This window comes from Pteronotus mesoamericanus, unplaced genomic scaffold (assembly GCF_021234165.1).
Source record: "Pteronotus mesoamericanus isolate MK-2021 breed Mesoamerican mustached bat unplaced genomic scaffold, CSHL_Meso_final contig_163, whole genome shotgun sequence".
Lineage (NCBI taxonomy): Eukaryota > Metazoa > Chordata > Mammalia > Chiroptera > Mormoopidae > Pteronotus > Pteronotus mesoamericanus.
Genome location: NW_026555064.1, coordinates 5,067,790 through 5,087,374, shown reverse-complemented (window position 1 = coordinate 5,087,374; position 19,585 = coordinate 5,067,790). Strand labels below are relative to the sequence as shown.

At 45.2% G+C, this 19,585-nt stretch overlaps 1 protein-coding gene across 2 annotated transcripts in view; it reads right to left on the bottom strand.

The window, feature by feature from the left end:
- NR3C2 (nuclear receptor subfamily 3 group C member 2) overlaps nt 1–14,691 on the bottom strand; it is a 294,426-nt gene extending 279,735 nt beyond the window's left edge. For both annotated transcript variants that reach the window (XM_054562702.1, XM_054562711.1), the window contains exons 1-3: nt 14,369–14,691; nt 13,373–13,430; nt 7,070–8,822 (exon numbers count right to left, since the gene is read on the bottom strand). In XM_054562702.1, coding sequence (XP_054418677.1) covers nt 7,070–8,822; nt 13,373–13,430; nt 14,369–14,464 — 1,907 coding nt within the window. In that variant the 5' untranslated portion in view covers nt 14,465–14,691. The remainder of the gene's footprint in view (nt 1–7,069; nt 8,823–13,372; nt 13,431–14,368) is intronic.
- Between the last annotated feature and the right edge of the window lie 4,894 nt (nt 14,692–19,585).

The window sequence follows — 19,585 nt, the reverse complement described above, 5'->3', positions numbered from 1 at the left end:
GCACTACACGAAGCAAGCAGGGCCTGACAGCTCAGCGCCCTACAGACCCTGAGTTGCCGTACTTGATGTTGCTTGCAGTGAAAAGCAGCCGGAAGGCTTTCTATTGGCCACATAATCTGACTCATGTTTTTGAAGGATCCATGTGGCTGCCTGTTTTTCTAGGAGTTTTCTTCTCTAACTCAAATATTTGTTCCTTCATTTCTCTGAGCTATGTGGCCTTTGGAAAATCAGGAATGTACTTCTGGATCTTCAGTTTCCATATCTGTATACTGGGATGCTAGCTGCCATCAACCGCTTACTCGCACTGGTTCAACCTGGCGGTGAATGTCTGACTCCAAGGCTACCTGAAGTCTTGTTTCCATCTCACCTTCCCTGTCAGTGACCTTCACTCCCACTTACATTTTCATTGTCAGTGTCAGCCCTGGTCCATTGCCCTCATCATAGCTTCCCTGTCCGGCAGAAGACTTACTCAGCCTCCTGCAGTTTCTCTGCGCTACCATCTCTTCCCTTGACCACTTTCTCTTTACCACCAAACACGTGCCTCCCAGGAGCAAACACTGTGCTCACACCCTCCAAGTCTCTCCCGTTCACTAGGACAACCGGCAAAACCAGAGTGATGTCGACGAAGCAGATGTTCATTTCTTGACTTTGACGGTTTTATTGTGGTTATGTGGGAGGATGTCCTTATTTAGGACAGTTCTTATTTAGGATAGTTCTTTTTAATGGACTTCCAATTTTTTTTGCATGTGATTATTTGAAAATAAAGTTTTTATACAAAAATCCACTCCCACCAAGGCTCCTTCTGTAGTACTTCGCATCTGCCCCCTTTTTCCATCACCCCCGACCTCCCGCTCCAGAGAAGCGGGTTCCCATCCATCCTCCTGTGCTGTGGGCATAACTTCTCAACAAGGCTCTTTCTGCCCCGATCCACCCCCTCACCACCGCCTAATGAAGGTTTTTCCGAAGTGCACTTCAGCTCATGCCACTTCCCGTTCCAGCATTTCAATAGCTCCTCATTATCTACTAAATAAAGTACCAATGTCTTAGCGTGACTTTCAAGTTCCACTCCTTTTAGTTCCAACTAACTTCTTTTGGGCTTTTGTCCCCCCAGCCGCCCCCATCACAGCCAGCCTCACACCAGTGCTGGACCACGCTGTTCTCTGCCCACCTCCAGGGTTCTGCTCCCAGAACACTCTCCGCCGGCAAGTGTCCACTCCCTGCACAATTTTCAAGACTAAGTATAAACACCAACTCTGACCCCTGCCCCACCCCCATCTCCCCATTTCCCCCAAGGTGTGACGAGATAACCTCCGCCTATCAGAACACTCAAAGCTGATTTTGCTCATTATCAACATTCCATTCTGGTTTAGGCAGCAATTTTTTTGTATCTTTGCCTAAACAACTCCTAATATGCATGGTAGGGCAAAAGTAGGTTTACAGTTGTGTGTAGCAAAACACAGGTTATTCTCGTATTATTTTCCTTACAAACAACTGTAAACCTACTTTTGCCCCAGCCTGCATAAGGTGAGGTTACATACCAGTGAAGTAGTCATCATTCATAAAATTAACTTAGAGCCACAGTTATGAAGTCAGATTCTCAGTTTTTATCTTACACTCTCTCACTAGGGTATTAACTTTTTAAGTATTCAAATTACCTTTTGTTTGTCATCTTTCCTTCCTGATACTAGAGCTGTCTATTTATTGCATAAAATGCAAGCAATTTCTATCTCTTATCTACATGGAAATTTTAGCCTTGGTCATATCAGTACCATAAATACAGAGGTTTACAGAACATCAATTAAGTAATATGTACATATATGTAATTACATTTTATTGGGTGGCCAAAAAGTCCATCAACGTTTTTTCCATAAAATAAAAGACACATTTTTCATTTTCACCAATAACTTTATTTATTTGGGTATTTTGAGTATGTCGGCTCTGTCCTGCTATTGGCTTCTAGTGGGTAGAGGCCAGGGGTGCTGTTAAGCATCTTCCAATGCGTGAGACAGACCCACAGCAAAGGATTATTTGGTTAAAATGGCAATAGTACCAAGAAATTTTGCTGACCACTTTTGGCACATTCGATCAGTCACAGTACCTTTTCCATACACTGCACAAATCTTTTGTGTGTATTTCAGTTATTTTACCTTTCTTGAAATAATAAAGTATAATATGTGAAAATGTTGCCTATTTTCTTCTATCTTCAATGTTAAAATGACTGCACAAAAATTCACCAATTTTGACCCATTGTTTAAATGGATGCTGATATGACAGCTGTCACAATACAATTTAACAAAATTGGAATGAAATTAAAGATAACTAAGCACTACTAGAGCTATCGTACAGAAAAAAATGTAACGGACTTTGTGGCCAACCCAATAGCTTCATCATTATCTTACTCTAAAGAACAAAACAAAACTCATAAAATTGAAAACAAAGGCTGTACTTGACAATTTTAAAACTAGAATTTTTAAAATTTAAGATGAAGACATTCGCCAGTTAACATGCTTATATTTCCTAGACTTTTGCTAATAAATTTTGGAAAGCAGTCCATAAAAATATACAATTTAATGGCTATATTTAAACACAATCAAGAAGCCAGTATTTTCCCGTTGATTTGAATTTAATACATAAAACAATAAATTATTTAGCAGCAGAGCTGAACTTTTATCAGCAGATGAGTGATATGAACCTAAAACAACAGTAGAAAGCCTTGGGGGAAAAATATTACTTCAGAGAAAAAAATTAATGACATTCAAGCATCAGGGGAAGCAAAGTGTTACTCCTAAATTAGGGCAATCAATGTAACATCTGCTCCCAGGGGCATCCAACCTTCTGGTGTCTCTGGGCCACACAGGAAGAAGAAGAGTTGTCTTGGGCCACATATTAACCACACAAACACTAACAAAAACTGATGAACAAAAAAAAGGTTTTAAGTAAATTTACGATTTTGTGTTGGGCCGTTCATAGCCATCCTGGGCTGCGTGTGGCCTGTGGGCCGTGAGTTGGACACCCTTGTCGGACATTACAAGAACAGAAAAGGTCAGACGCTTCCAGAATTTCAATTTTGCAAAAGGCATCAAATCAATAAACAATAAATCTCCAGATCCTAGTTCCACATTCCACTAGTATGGAAATGGCCTTAAGTTGAATACTGAGCTGATTTAACTGAAACCATGACTTTAATGAACTTTAAGGTATGAAGTAAACAGTTCAAAGTATGTTAATATTTTAAATGATAAAAGGTAGACATAGTAACATAAATCTAGGGTACTTCTGATGTTAAAAGCTAATGTATAGAAGCTCATTATAATAGTGATTTTAGATTAAAAATGACTAAGTTTTTTTAAAATAAAATTACCACCAGAAATATCATAGATAATAAAAGTAATTGAATCATAAAAAGAAGCAAACCTTATCTGAAAATCATTTCTAAAGATATTTAGAATTCTAACCTGGAGAAATCTAAATCAAAATATTATGAGACAAAAAGAAAAAGAAAGTTCCATGTTTTCATTTCCAAATGACCGAAGTAATCCTGTAATGGATTTATTTTATATAGTAAGCACCAATAACCAATCCACCTCTTCCCCATTCCAAAATTCATCATTCTTTCACCCTTTGCATTACATAGAGATACTTACATCTCAAGGTTTTACTCAGAAAGTTTACTTGAGACAGGGCATACTCTGTAACAAACAGCCTTGAATTCTGAAGGTTTTGGTTTACTATAGAAAATGAGTTTAAAAAAACTCTAGGGACAACTGAAAAATAAAAAAAAATGTATAGATTATTTACTAAATTGTTTCATTTCATTATAAAAAAATGCAGCATATATTAAGATAAATACCCTGATTGCTTATCTTGAAACCTATCAGGATGTGCCCTTTGAAATAGTGACCTTTATATTCAGAAGTCTAAGTCTCTGTCAGCCCTGGGCTGTGATGCTATCGCGTGCCTCTCACTATCGCCGCAAATGCCCAATGTTATGTCAACAGAAAAGAGCCTGCTTCCCAAAGGAATGGTGTAAATTAATAGAACCAGAAATTCATAGTAAGTGTCAAATTTTGCGAAAGATCTGATTTTCAAAAATCTGCTTTTCAAAGTAAAATGATAGGTCACGCCTACTCACTTTTACTTTTAAATGGCAAGTGATTTTTTTCTATCCCAACTACCCTGGAAACTACAGATCTAGACTTGTGATTAAAATATACTTGGAACCACATTAGCAAATATGTGAAACCACACTGGCAAGTATGTTAAGGGATTCAGATCCTTAGAAGCATCTTGTTGTCTTTAAAATAAAGAAACTGAGGCTTCGAGAAGGGGTGACTCATTCAAGGTTACAGTTTTGTTTGTGTCCAAGCTGACAGGGAACGCCAATCTACATGACACAGGCCCAGTGTCCAACCTGAGAGCTTTGCATTCAGCTTTTGTCATAATTTACTTCACACTGTGGCGCTCGCTCGGACAATCCCCGCACTGGAAATTATTAACAGGTGACTTTCACCACTGCTCTCACCGAGTGCCTGGAGTCTGAAGAAACGGCGCCACACACTCCCAGCCATCACTCATTTTATCAGCTGAAAATTTAATCTAGATGAGAATCATTGTTCTTATTTGAATAGGGTGCTCCTTTCTCGGCCTAACAGTCAGTAAGGTGAACACAAATAAAGTAATATCTTTCTTCTTTGTTGACTACCAATGGGTGTGTAGAGCAGCACAGGCCAGCAATTCTCAACTTTTGGGAAGAGCTTCGGTTTATATGAATTTTATCTATGGATATTAACGTATGTTAACTAGTACAATACCAACATATATGTAAGCAAAAATGAATCCCCCCTACATTAACACACATAAAGAGAGTTTTGGAATACTTAAACAGAGACACCAGAAAACACCTCCAGTGCCCACAAATACAGGGTGAGCCCAAGGTCACTGACTCACATTGATATGGTTAAGGCTGGCCCATCAGGAGGGGCTTTTTGAATCAACAGCCTTCAAAACTAAAAAAGCATAAAGACAAATGTAGCAGCAAATGTACTGTGCCTAATAGTTTTTTAAAATGAAAGTAGAGTTTAATCATCAGAATTATCAACAAATATTTCTTCTATCTACATAATATTTCTTTAAAATTATTTTATCTTGCCCTGGCTGGTGTGGCTCAATGGGTTGGGCATCATCCTGCAAACCGAAAGGTCACTGGTTCAAATCCCGGTCAGGGCACATGCCCGAGTTGTGGGCCAGGTCCCTGGTTGGAAATGCGCGAGAGGCATCTGATCAATGTTTCTCTCCCTCTCTCCTTCCCTCCCTTCCCCCCTCTCTAAAAATAAAGAAATAAATCTTTAAAATTATTTTGTCAAATTTCATACAATAAAGAAAATTAAAGAAATAGAAACTAAGGATTCTGAAAACACTTAAGACTTAATTAAATTAACACTAATGGCTAAAATGTAATATATAATGTTTATTACATACCAGGTGATATTCAAAGTGCTTCTCATAAATGAACTCAACTGTCTTCACTGCCTCTAAGACGGGAACTATTTAACCCCCTTTTCACAGAACAGAACGCCAGAGCCCAGAGAGGTAATGAGATGTGCATAGGGAAGTGAAGCAATCAAATTGCACAGCTGGGACTTCACTCAGGGCAGCCACGCTCTTGACTACCAGGCTACCCTCCCTCCCACTAACTCAATGAGGACAACGTCCCTTAACAAAATACTGACATTACATACAGATTTCCTTCTCTAAATGGGAAACAGAGCACTAACAGTAGAGCACACACTGAGTCTGGTTCTGGTGAAAGCTACCTCCTGACTCACATTAGAGGTCAGAATTTGAGACAGAGGCAGTGATAAAATGTGATGGAGTAGCTCATGTTGTTGAAGGCTGGAAGAACGTATCTTTCATGGAATGTTTGCTTCCATATAAGTAAGAGGAGTCAGGTTTGAGTCAACGATGAGGAATGGAATGCACAAATTAAAGTTTTTGCTCTTGGTTTGGAAAAAAATAGAAGGAGAAAGATATAGGAATACACATAAACCCTAGAGCCTGGAGATATTACTCACAAAATAAAACTTCTAAGGAAAATGTCCATATATTCTTAAATGCCAAAGGAATGAACTATATCTAAGAACTCTATCCTTTATATGTCCAATAAAGTGAACATGTATTACAACCATGTAATAAAAATAGTACTGAAGCAAAGTCCAATGCACGTATTCATTATATAACTTAGAACCACCCTTTAGTCATATCTAAAACCTCTTCCTTGTTTTTCTAAATATATACAGTATGCTATCTGCAACAAGGAAAGCCAAGAGATATTTTACAGTAAGTTACGTATGTCTCCTTGCAGATCTTAAAAGTTATAAATGTACCAATTCAAAGCGGCAGTGACATAATTCCCTTCCAATATGAGTACGAAAGCAAGACCGTCCACTGAGTAATTTTGGCTCTGCTCAGTCTTTAAAAGCCCTCAACAGTTAAGGAAATGATTTATTTGTGTTAAAAACCACAACTTACACACAATTAACCTAACTAGAAAAGGACAAAGAGAGTGGGGAGCTAGTGGGTAACAAATTTGGGGTTCAATTTCACTTTTCACAGCCAATGGACAGATTTAATAAAGAAAACCTTAAAAAGGGGGGAAAAGACTAAAACCACAAAGAAACTAATTTAAAGCAATTTTAGTGAACCAGGATACAGCTAGAGAAAAAAGAATCTGGCACTACTCTGCTAAAGTAAACATAGCAGCAGGCACCAGAAAACATGCTTTTTCCAAATACCCACAACAGACAACACGAGCGGGGAAAACACCTATCTCAGCTCCGTCAAAATCAACACAAATATTTTCTAAGAGATTTTAAGAACTTTTTCTTTCTCTATTTTAAAAACGTAGTAACATTATACCAATAAGCAGTGGGGGGAACACTAAATGACCACGCTGAAAACATAAATAAAAGAGTAAACTGAAATGGGCATAATTTGTCAATGTAAATTTAATACTAACCTTCCATATTTTGTAAAGCCACAGTTTTCAAGAATGGAGGAAAAGCCAACTTACCTTGATACATTTTCTGGAATGTACTCTAGGACCGGATATCCTTCACTTCTTCTAGATGACAGGTCACTGTGTGATTTCCATGACTCCACTAACGTATTCACAGGAGGAAAGGAACTCAGGTGTTGGAAAGATTGGTCTCTGGCCGCTCGTGACAAGGATATTGTGCCTTGAGCACCAATCCTGTAGTGGAAGGACTGTCCCCCTGAATTCACACCAACAATGGCGGATGACGGGATACTGGCCTCAGGGAAATAGCTCCCGTCCTCTGGTTCTTGCTTGATCCCCATTGGGAAGCTGCTGCCCTCACAGTTCCCATCAAAGCCGGGCACAGGCGGTCCTAAAATTCCCGACAGAGAATAATAGTCTTTATCATCCATAAAGGAAAAATACGAGCTATCCATCAATGGAAACGGGTTTACTGTTGGAGTCCCTTTGAAAGAGGTGCCTGAACACGAATGCTTGGTTGATTCTTGCTTGATTGGTACTGAGAATGGGGAGTCAGAGTTGATTTTGCTGTTGCCTTTTAGACACGAGCTGCTAAACACTCCATCTGGCTCTGGTTTTATATACTGGACGATGTTAAGCTGGGCTGTCACACCGTTGGAGATGGCATTCTCTGCTTCCTCAGTCTTGGGAAAGGGGACCTCGTGAGCACCTTTCTCATGTGTGTCTGGGCTGGGAACCACGTCTCGGGCCGCACCGGACCCCGCAGGGGTGCCCACAGCAGTGTAGCTGAAGGCGTTGTTTACGGGGCTACAGATAGACCCCACAGTACTAGCCGTCGGGCTGGAGAGCGCGGATCTGTTATTCGTGTTGGAAGGGCTGGACACGGAGCACCTTGAGTTGTTGATATTTGCCGGGCTGGACACGGCGGATCGCAGAGTCACGTTAGGACTGGAGACTGGAGATTTGACACTGCAGTGACTCGGAGGGCTGGAAACTGGGGATTTCATGCTACTTAATGGACTTGAGAGAGGGGAGCCCACATTGCTGGCATGTGCTGGGCTGTGTGACCTGGAACCTCGATTCTCAATACTTGGGGAGCATGTCAGGGGAGCCCCCTGGGCGACAGGGCTGTGCACTGGGAAACTGCCGAAGCTGGCGGAGGTGGAGGACACAGAGCCGATCCCAGCAGGGCTGCACGCTGAAGACACCATGTGCAGAGGGCTGCACACAGAGGGGCTCCTCTCGTGACACACGATAGGGCTTTTCACAATGGTGCGCATGGCCCCACCGTTCACAGAGTTCGCCGAGTCCGGCATGAACGACCTCAGGGGCCTGCTCATGCCTAGAGTCGAAGGACAATGGCCATTTTCTTTGTAAAATTTTACCAGCTGTTCAACGTTTTGATAAATCTTCGCTGGACTCACGCTTCCTTGTTGGTTCTGCGGATCATAGGCGTAGTCAGCATCTCTTATGGAATCCATGTACAAACCCATGGACTCGGCTACAGTTGCCGAAAGTGCCTTAGATTCCAGCTCGGTTTTAACATCAGATGTTAAAATCCCAGACCGATTATTATCTTGCTGAAGGCAAGGGAGTAGTTCGTGTTTTTCTTTGCTGCTTCCTTGAGTACTGTTGTTTGGAATAGCACCGGAAACACAGCTTACATTGACAATCTCCATGTAGTTATTCTCATCGGTCCTCTCTGTAGGTCCCCGGGAAGAATGATCCACAGCCTGAGAAACTTGACCCCACCGTCTTTCCATATCTAGACCGTCAGGGACACTGTGGTAGCCTTTGGTCTCCATAGCTAACAAACAAATTTATATTAAAAATTTAATTAGAGTCATTTTTAGCAATATTACTCTAAAAGACAGTCTAAAATTCCATTGACTAAGCCAGCGATTTTCAACCACCTTGTCACAGCATATTTAAAACAGGTATACCTGACTAGTTAGTCGGGGACACTGACCTCTTTTCTGAGACTGTCAAATTTAAAAAAAAAATGATAATAGCCAACACGACAATAGCTGTTTGGTGAATGAATCAAAATTATACCTGTTTCTTGGGTCAGATTGGCCAAAAGTATATTTTTTGGTGCGCCACAAAATTTCAGTAATTAGTTCATATGTGCCATGAGATGAAAAAGGTTGAAAATCTCTGTACTAAGTTATAAGTACATATTCTGCTTATTATAAGCAACATTTCTAGTTCTATTAAAGTTGTTACCCGTTCAGGTGCTGATACAACAGAGCATTGACTATAACTTGTCCAGACGCCAGACTATAATAAGCAATCTTGTAAAAATATATTGTGTCCAAATAAAAGTAACTTATTTCTATAATACAGCCTTTAGAGTTTGCAAAGAATATTTACAATGTATATCTAAGGTATGATGTTAACTTATTTAATATACAAAGTAACCCTGGGTACCAGGAAGCAAACAAAGAGGAAACTGAGGACTTAGTGTAGTAGGTGACTTGGCTAAGGTCAAAGACATAGTAAGTGACAAAGGCAAGTTTCAAACTTAATCTTCTCAAAGCCTTTGGAATTTTTGGGGGGTCTAGGGAAGCTGTTTCTCATATCTAAGGCACAACTGTATTAAAAACAATAAGGAAATGCAATTAATGTTACCATTTCCCAATATAAAGTTATTGAGTGAATGACCATAGGAAAAACAATTTAAGAATTGTTTTTAAAAAATAAGATTTTCTTAAACTGTATTAGTGGTCCAGATCACTTAACGTCAATTCTACAAAGCAGAGATTCATAATTCCTGACCAATTAGGATGGTCCACAGCACAAAGAGGCTATGTCTGGAATGACAGGACTCTTCTCTGCACTTCAGTGCTGGTGGGGACTTCGACATAGACCCTGACCTAGCGTTACCTCTGCTAGAAAAGACTCCCAACAGACAAGACAGCTTCATCCTCCTCAGTACGTGGAGGAAGTCCGAGACAGTCCTGCCAACTTACGTGTTCATTCATTCCACAAATATTTACCCAGTGCGGGCTACATCCTGGGCCTACCACCAGTCACTGCAACTGCAGCGATAAGCAAAACAGGCACCGTCCCCCCCTCGGGGCGCCTACAGGGTTGTCGTAAACGTGCAATCATGTCCACTGGCTCTCTCTCTGTATTTCATGACAATAGTTATAACCGGCTATATTTATACGATTCTTGTGTTATATAATTAATGCACTAATGTAAGCCTTTCACTCACATTAACTTATTTAGCCTTATTAACAACCTAGAAGACTGATTATCCAAGCGATACAATTGGGGAAACTGAGGCACAGGCACACTGCTAAGTGGCAGAGCTGGAATTTGATCCCATGTCTTCTCTGCATCAAGGTTCTATCAACCTTGGTACTACTTACATTTGGGGCCTGATAATTCCTTGTGTGGAGGTCTGTCCCATGCACCGTGATATCTTTAGCACGTCCCTGACCCCACCTCCCACTGGATGCCAGTAGCAGTGCCCTTCCACAGCTGTGACCATCAAAAATGTCTCTGGACATTGCCAGATGTTCAGGGGAGGGTGGCACAAATACCCCTCCACCTCCCTGAGAACCACCACAGTAAAGGAAATTAACTTGTCAGTAAAAATTTTATTTGCACATTTTAATATAGAAAACTCCTAAGATGATTATGCATTAAAAAATAATTCTTTGGTTGTGTAAACAAGCTATGACCCAGATAAAGGCCCTGATCTTAAAGGTGTCGTCTCTGCAGTTCTAGGCGCAACTGTTACTTTCGGCCCCTCACCCTTCCCCCCACCTTCTCCCTGGCTTTGCCATTCTTACCACCCCCGCCCTCCCTTCCCCTCCTTAGAGAGAGACTAGGAAGTCTTTTTGCTACATAACTTATATTAATTAACACAGAGAAAATAACACTGATTCTACCAAATAAACTAGCAATAACTACCACAAGGCCCTACAATGAAATTTAATGGCCAAATTGTCTGCATGTTGTAATTACCTCTAACCTTTCTGTATTCTACATTAGAATTTAAGGTCTCGGAAGGCAGAAAACGTTATAAATTTCACCATTGCATCCCAAGCTGATAGCATCGTGCAAATTAAAAATTTTGGACTCTAAAATATAATCAACAGTCAGTAATTTGTGACCAGTGAAACCTACCAATTAGGCAGTCTACTTTTACTTGAACAGTATTATCCTATAAATTCCTAATCATAAATCAATCTCAAGACACTGGAAAATAAACCAAACTACAAAGGCTGAGGTGGTTATCTAGTAATTCCAGCCAAAAAGAAAAAAATGTCGTCTGGATAAAAGCCAAGTAAAAGTTGGGGAAGCGGGGTACAACCATTACATACTGAAATGGGACCGGAATTACTATTACTAGCATTTTCTATTTTACTGAAAGATTAGTTAGTCATAGCCACAGGTTGAAAAATACCAGTAAATATTATGTGCTTCTTCGACTTCTACCTAAGAATATTCTGTCCTCCCCATCTCAAACTTGAACGGATGTATATCTAAGGTATGATGTTTTGGCTTCAAATTCATTAAACACCACAAGTAACATGTCTATTTATGTTCAAAACTGAACACCTTCTGTGTATCACCTCTCTCCCTCAACCCAGTCTAAACCCGCATTCCCGGTCTTGGTAGAATGCCCCACCCTCTACCCAAGAGCCTGGAAGTCACCCTCGCCTATCCACCCTTACTAAAGGCCTCCGCAGGCTCATCTCTTCCCATACCCACACCTACAGCTTCATTCTTTCTTCCCAGGTCCTCGGCAACAGGCCTGTCTCCCCTGAGTCTGCAGGGGAATCCCCACGCAGGCAGATCCTGCTCCAAGAATCCATCCTTCGAATTGTCTTTTGGAAAAGATGATCGCTTACTGCATCTGTGGAGTTTCACAGTGCAAATCTGCATGCTAAAACTCCTGGGCAGCTCCCCAGTGCAGAAACCTGTTTCCTTTTGAATCCAGCAATCCCTACATAATTGAGCCACTGCACCCTTTTATCACAGAACACCTACTGATATTCCAAGGGACGGTTTTCATCACTCTTCCCTAAAGTAGGAATCATAGCTCAGATTTGTGAGGCCATATGAAGATTGGAAGAGAATCTACATGGGAGAGGCAGGCAAGGGCGGTCTTAAAGCACTCTGCAAGCAAGCACTTATCAGCTAGCATCAGGCAGCTGGTCACAACTTTCAAGTCTTGCTGAGCTAGCCTTAAACTCCCGTAACAATAACATCATATAGCCTGCATTTCACTACATTACTCACTGGCTTTGCTCAAATCTAAATTAGCTTTGTTTAAGGTATTCTTCTCATCTACCAAACTAAGGCACCTCTCAAAAAAGAAGACAGAGTAAAGGTTGGCAACAGCAAATACAGAAGAATGGAACACATCTAGCATCTGCATGGCCAGGTACTTTGAAAAACAGGTTTATTGAAATATTGTATGGATCTCCCTATTATTCTAATTGATTTTTTTTTCTGTAAAAAAAATGGGTGGGGTTAGAAATTTATTTCCTATAACGTCTGGAAACCCAGACTGTGCTTTTGGAATTGGCATAATGACCGTGGCTTCAAGATAATTTCAGTCAACTTAAACTTACTAGTGAATACTAAAAATATTATTTGGAGAATATAACTCTCGGAGAACTTACTATCCAGAGGGTAAAGGGAAAGTTTTTGTTACTAACCTATAAGATACTGTATACAAATCTAGCTTATATAAAGTCCATTTTGTCTCCCTTACCATGGGGATTACAACAGAGACTTTCTTGGGACAAAGTCAAAAACTCTTATAATCCTGCAATTTTCACACAAATGGCCTCCCCACAAAACATTAAGAAAATTTCACCCAAGTTAAATAAAAAACCACGAACAAACACTAACTGAAGTTCTACTTTAAGCCACGTATATGTTCTTAGATACTATTTTTGCAAAGGAAAAATCTGACTTTAAAATTTTTATGTTTTATACCTTGTGTTCAATTGTCCTTTTCCATAAGGAAATAGTTTTGTTTGTTTTTTTTTCAGGAATATTAACAAAGACTCCTGCAAATTTGTATTTTATCTGAAAACACTTTCACTTTTAATATCCCCCAAAACATGGTTCTATTTTAAATGCATAGTTTTCTATAGCATTTCGCTATCATATGGCATCTAAAAGACCAAAATCTTAAGAATTTCACAATTTTCACAAGTTGCATAGTTGTTTGTTGTATGTAACTACTTTTCCGTCATTCCCACTATAGAGCCATTATTATGTTCCCTTCGTTTATAGATGAGGTAAATGATAGAAACCTGCCCAAGGTCACCTAAGAGAGTAGGAGAACCAGTTAGAACTGAGCGCACCTGATTTCTATTCACTCACCTAATTCACTGAGCCATCTGATCTTTCCAAAATCCCCAAACAAAACTATTTCTTCTCCCTTAAAGGAAAAAGCTCGCCTTTAGATTATTTTTAAAAACTCCTCTCCTCAGCCATTTCCATGATAGCGTGCCATGAAGTCAAACATAAAATTAAAACTTCACAGATGGAGAACGCTGTTATCATTACTATGTAAATATCATCAATAACAGCACCTAGAGAAATGACAATACAAACGTTACAAGGCAATTTAGAGCATTTGAAATTCAGCAGGTTCCAAAACTTGTCTGCTAGCAAATAAAAAGTTTTCCTAACTTTTAGGCAATAACAGTTAAAACCGATGGTGCCATAAGCCATTATGATTTAAACCTGGTGTTTAAAAATTCGGTAGGGAAAGCCAGGAGCCTATATTCAGTTGAGGAGGACGGATGCCACCAAAAAAGCTTCCTCCCTTCTCCCCTGCCTTTGGAATTCCAACTGATGCCGCAGAAAGCAGAGTCTCCCAGGAGTTTCCCGAACGCCAAGGAAAGGGACGCACGAATTTCCAGAGCCCCTTTCATGCAGGATCTATCAGGAGGAGCTCTATCTCCTTCAATTGCCCTTAATAAGCTACACCTCCAGCTGAGATTTGACTGCTTCTGCAAATGATAGAGGAAAGAAATATTATTCAAACGTCCTTTAAAAATTGGACAAGCCCAACTACCCGAAATTCATCTTGTGGAAAGGAGAAGGGTGGTGGTAGACCTCCCACTGCCAAAAGCGGCTGAAAGCCGCTCGTTAGAGGGCATTTATCCAAAGTGGCCAAACTTTCCCAAAATAGTCCTCTGGCGGCGAAAGGGGGGAAAAAGTGGAAAACCAAAACAAAACAACAAGCTCACAGCACCATACAGCCTCTGCCTCCGAATTACGCAGCCACTTTTCCCAGCAAAGTGCACGCTCCCGCGCTGCGGCCGCACGCCCAGGCCGGCAAGCTGCGCCCCGCTGCGCACCCCCACACACCTGCCTCGGCCGGGGTCCGTTTCGGCGTCTACCTGTTGCAGCGCTCGCCAACGCAAAGACACTCCTGCTGCGGAGCCCCCCTAAATCCAACCACATCCAGGCCAGCGAGTGCCGCTCCCCCTGCAGCGGGAGAGCCCGAAGCAGCAAAGCTCTTGCACCCAGGTGACTGCACCGGCTTCCTCCAAGCAGCCAGAAGTTGGCTTGCGTCTCCCCCGTCCAATGACACCCCGGGCGCGGAGGGGCGGAGAGGACCGGGCTGGGCAGGGGTAGGGGCAGGGCCAGGGCGGGCGAAATAGGGAGGGAGAGAGGGAGAGAGGGCGGCGATAGCCCGGAGGGGCAGTGGGCCAGCTCCGGGCCGGCCTTTTTAAACGCGGGTCACATGTCCAGATAAAGTTCAGGCTGCTATCCCGCCCCGAGCCCTTACTATTGGCCCAAGGGGAAGCAAGGCTGCACGCTGCTTGGGTCTAGGTGGCTTCTCATTGGGCAATCGCGGCTGTCAGTCACCAGGAGGGCGACATGACTGATACAAAGTTGCTGCGACACAGCCTGGACTCGGCAGCTCCCTTAAAGCCGCAGCAACGGCGGGCGTTTGGGGTGCCCGGCAGCAGCTACGACACTGGACAGTAGGCACCCTCCGCACTCTGACCCCAACCCCCTTCGCTCGACCGCCCTCAGCTGGCTTGCGCCCATCTGGCTCTCCTCCTACCGACCCCAAGATATCTGGAAAGACATGCGAAGTGTGGTGACGCTGTCAAGTCGGTTTTTCCGAGAACCAGTCAAGGTGTTGTCCCCTCACGCTCTCCACCTGCAGCGCCAGGTGAAGGGCAGCCCTGACCCAGGCTCCACCCACAGCGTCCGTGTGCGGGGAGGACTCCCGTGGGGCTCCACCCGACCCCCGAGGTCCTCTCCACGCCCGTTTCCTGGGTCTCCCGAGTTACCTCTCAGAAGAGCAGCCGCAGCGTCCGCTGCCAGCTTGGAAAAGGATCACGTTCCCACTCGATTTGAGTTTCCTTGTTTTAACCGTGCGGGGAAAGCGAGTGATTTCGGTGTGGGCAACCCCTTTAAACACAGCCTCACCCACCCACCCCCAATCTCCAACAACAACAGCCACAAAAGTGCCAGGGTCAAGAATTGCTGCTCTCTCTCCTTATAATTTTGTTGATGTATTTACTACTTCAGTGTTGGATTTTTCCACTAGTTCAATTCGAAAAAAAGCCTACTCTCGAGGATATTCACTTCTTTATAATGGGTGGGAGGGGGCGCATATAACTGGGAGAAACAGGCAAGAGGGGAGGAAGGAACCGAACTGTTTTCTAAGGATCCAGCATCTGCAAGAAGAAATTTCCATTTCCCTCCAACCGCCCCCACCTCGATTCTCCTCCCGCCCACCCAAAAGCTGGGCTTAACTTTGACTTCTAAGGACTTTGAGGGTCCGCGTACGAGGCTCAGTGTTAGGCTCCCGGCTGGCCCGAAGCCGCCACCAGTGACGTACACACCTAAATCTGGTCCCCTGGCCCTCGGCGACCCGCAGCCCGGCGCCAGCAGCTGCGCAGCCTTCCGCCTCGCCCTTGCCCCGCGCCCGCGTAAGTCGTGGGGGAGGCGTTCACCCTGTGCCCAAAGGCCTCTCTTCGTCTTACAGTTAATTAAGCTTTGGGATTTCCGACCCCGAATGCAAGAAGACTAAAACTTCCAGCCGTTCCAGGTAGGGAACTCCCTGGAAGTGGAGGCGACAGCGGAGGCGCAAGAGAGCTAGTCCGGACCCCCGACTCAGGTGTTCAGCATTCCCCTGCGTGGAACGGCCACCGGTGCCTCCGCAGCCGGGAGTCCTGGCCAAGTGTCCCAACTTTCCCGCGGGCCCCGCCGTCACGCGCGATCGCCAGGCCCAGCGAGCGGTCGGGCATCGATCGCACTGGGGTGGAGCGCGGGCGGCAGGCAGGAGCTAGGGAAGTCCCGGACCTAGCGCCCGGGCACGCGAGGAGGCGGCAGCTCAGCCTGCGCTGCCAAATGATTCATTATTAAAGGAATGGACGTGTCTGTTTTACTAAGTTTTTACCTCCTTTAGGGAGAGTCGGTCTTGCCCTGGATCTCAGCTTCTTGCCAAATCTAGGTTAGAACCATGCAGGGACAGCCGCCGCGATCCCTCGCCTGCCCGCCGCCCAGCACCCCTGCCCGGAGGCGGCCCGGCGGGCATCTAGTCTCCTGCCCGCAGCCCATCTCTGCGCGGACCCTGCCCTCACCTGGGCCGCCCCTGAGCTTCCCAATTCCCCTCCCACCGCTGTCAGTGCAGTGACTCGCTGCACTCACCTTTTCTAGGACATGGTGGGGAGGCTGGGGTGCGGGGGGGGGGGTGCCGCGAGACTCCCGCCGCCGCCGCCGCCGCCGCCGCCGCCGCCAGCAAGTCCAGTATGTGCAGATCGGCCGTAAGGATGGAGAGGATGGTAATCCCGGCGGTCGCCCTTCTGACGGTGGGTAGAGCAAGAGAGCAGTAGTGTTGTTACCCCGCAGGAGCAGGCGAGGCGCCGGAGCCAAATCGCACAGAGGGGGACACGGGCTCCCGCCCGCCCCCAGAAGCAGCGGCTGGCCTTAGGCGGGCCCCTCTCTGGGGCTGCTGGTCTCCCGGGCGGTGACCGCGGCGGCCCTGGGAGCCGGGAAATTCCGCGGGGCGATCCCGCGTCGGCTGCCCCGCAGCGCGGCTCTCCGCGCCCCTCTCCCGGCCTGGGGTGGCCGGTGACAGGTCGGGCGTCGGAGTGTGTGTGTGTGTGTGTGTCTGTGTCTGTGTGGGTGAGTGTGTGTGGGGCGGGGGGAGGCCGCAGGGGGAACCCTTGGCGCCGCGGCCCCCTTCTCGGGTCACACCCTCCCCAGCGGAGGAGGTAGCAAAGCGTCCAGCCACCGGCTGGTGGGAAACGGGCTCGGGGCGCCAGTGGCGCCCTCCCACCCCAGCTACTGGCAGCGAGGAGGCAGAGATAAAAAGGAACCCCAATGCACGTAGCCCGCCACCTCTCACCAAGGACCCCCAAAGTCCGGCCCAGACCTCGCGCCCCGGCCTCAGGTGCAGTTCCCACCTGCGGGGGACGGCGCGGACTCGGGACTACGCGCTGGGGGCGGGAGGGAAAAGTTTCTTTTCCAGCTCCCTCGCTGCCCACCCGGGGAGGCTGCTGCTCTCCTCACTCTCTCGGGCTCGCCGCGCCTCTGCCCCACCCCCACCGTGGGGGGGCGCCGAGGAAGGGCGGCGTGTCTGCGCGCGGGGGCGCTGCTGGGGGAGGGGTGAGCAGCGGCGGCCGCCACTGGTCCCTTAGCTCTGACAGCGGCTGAAACGCTGCCGGCAGCGGGTCCGCGGAGCTTGCGGAGGAAGGGGCCGCGCGCCAGGGCACCTCCCCCCACCGCTCGCGGAGCGCCGCGCGTCCCCGCGCCGCCCCGCGCGCCCTCGCGCCCGCCCGGGCAAACACCTACGCAGACGCGAAAGTGAAAGGGGGCGACAGAGTCGGGAGGGCGGCGGGTGGCGCGAGCGCGCGCGCGGCAGGGGTGGGTGGAGGATGTTGCGCGTGAGACCCGCGATCCCGGGATTTTCCTGCTCCCACTGGCCTGCAGAGCTGCCTCTTGGCTCCGAAGCCTCCCCCAAATCCCAGGTCATCTACCCTCTCCCTACAAAGATCGCCCCCATCATGGAATGTTTGAGTGTGTGCGAGGTACGCTTCAGCCCCAGACTGTTCACCACACTGTCACACTTATCCTTGGTGTAAGATTGGGACGGGTGGGGGGGAGGAATGCATCGTGAATGTCACTCTCACTTACAGGTTCCTCTGCCTGTTGTCCTTTATGACTCAGGTAAACCCAGAGAACTGACCGCACACACCCCTTTTCGGCTCAATGTTCTTTTTACTACAGGCTCTATTGGACCCCTCTCCCACACCCCCCCCCACACCCCGTTTTATTCTGGGTTCTTCCCCTTTTTATTTCCGAATAGCTGGGAAAGTTGCTAATCCCTTCCCACAACAAACCCTGTTAAACAGGGAGCTGTCCTGTTAAAAAAGTCACCGCCCTTCTTTGACCACGGCAGCCTCCCCGTTTCGTCTGTGACCCACCGGGCCGGTGTCGGCACTGCGTAGCTCTTAGATGGCTCAAAGTGGCATTTTGGCCTTTAGCACAACAACCTTTTACCTCAGTTTCCGTATTGGTAGGGATGTAGGATCCTTAAGGTATTTTTTACCTTAAGCAAGAAAATAATAATACTTTATTTTCAAATTAGCATATTAGTATATGTTTAATGGAGTTTAAAAGAACCACCGTTTAGAAGTGTACTGACTGCAAAAACAGAATTTTGAAGTCCATCCAACATCAGATGGATTGACATTAACTGTCTGAGAAAGTAGAAGGATGAATGATACGTGGCGAAGCGCGCAGGTTCTAGGGAGATTCTAGGTGATGGGTGTATGGTGTTCGCTGTAGAATTCCTTCAGGTTTTTTTTTTTTTTTTGTATGTTTGAAATTTTTCATAATGAAATGTTAGAGAAAACTCTTATTTATGTTTAAATAATGTAAATTCTGTTTAAAAAATTGATCAATTAGTCATCCTTCCCCCTTTGCAAAATGATTTATCATATGCATTCTATACTAGGCACCCCACTGCTATTTTAGTCAATAATTTCCATTACAGTCAGCTTGTCAGGGATCAAACTATTGTGTTATAACCTCAACATTTTAGAAATTTGGAAGGTTTTTTTTCTCATCCTTTCTCAGAGGTTTATCTTTTCCTGCCCTTGAAACAGTTTGGTATTATAAAACTAAGATCGAGTGCTTTAGCATCTGTAGATATTCTTTTGAAACTTTTTCACATCAAAATAACCTCAGGAGGGGGTCCATATGCTTCTCCTATCCGTTGGGAGAGATGTTAGGGGATCTTTCAATTAATAATAGACAATCCAATATTTGTTTTTGGATATCTGAGTATGTATTTAGATATTTGCCCAAATGCTTGAACAATTAAGTTTCCACCTTCTCTTCATTTTATTTTGCTGGCTGTAAGACAAGAGGTGGTCCAGCACCACCCTTGAAGGCAGAACAGCCCCAGGATAAGGTCTGCGATCATCCCATCTAATGAGAAGGTGACACTGATTTTGCTTGGAATCACCCCACAAGGGGAGCCTCTGAGAGACTCAGTCAAAGGTGGGGTTGTAGGGGTTTCTGGTTGTTTGGAAATACTCTTCATCTTAATGCTCA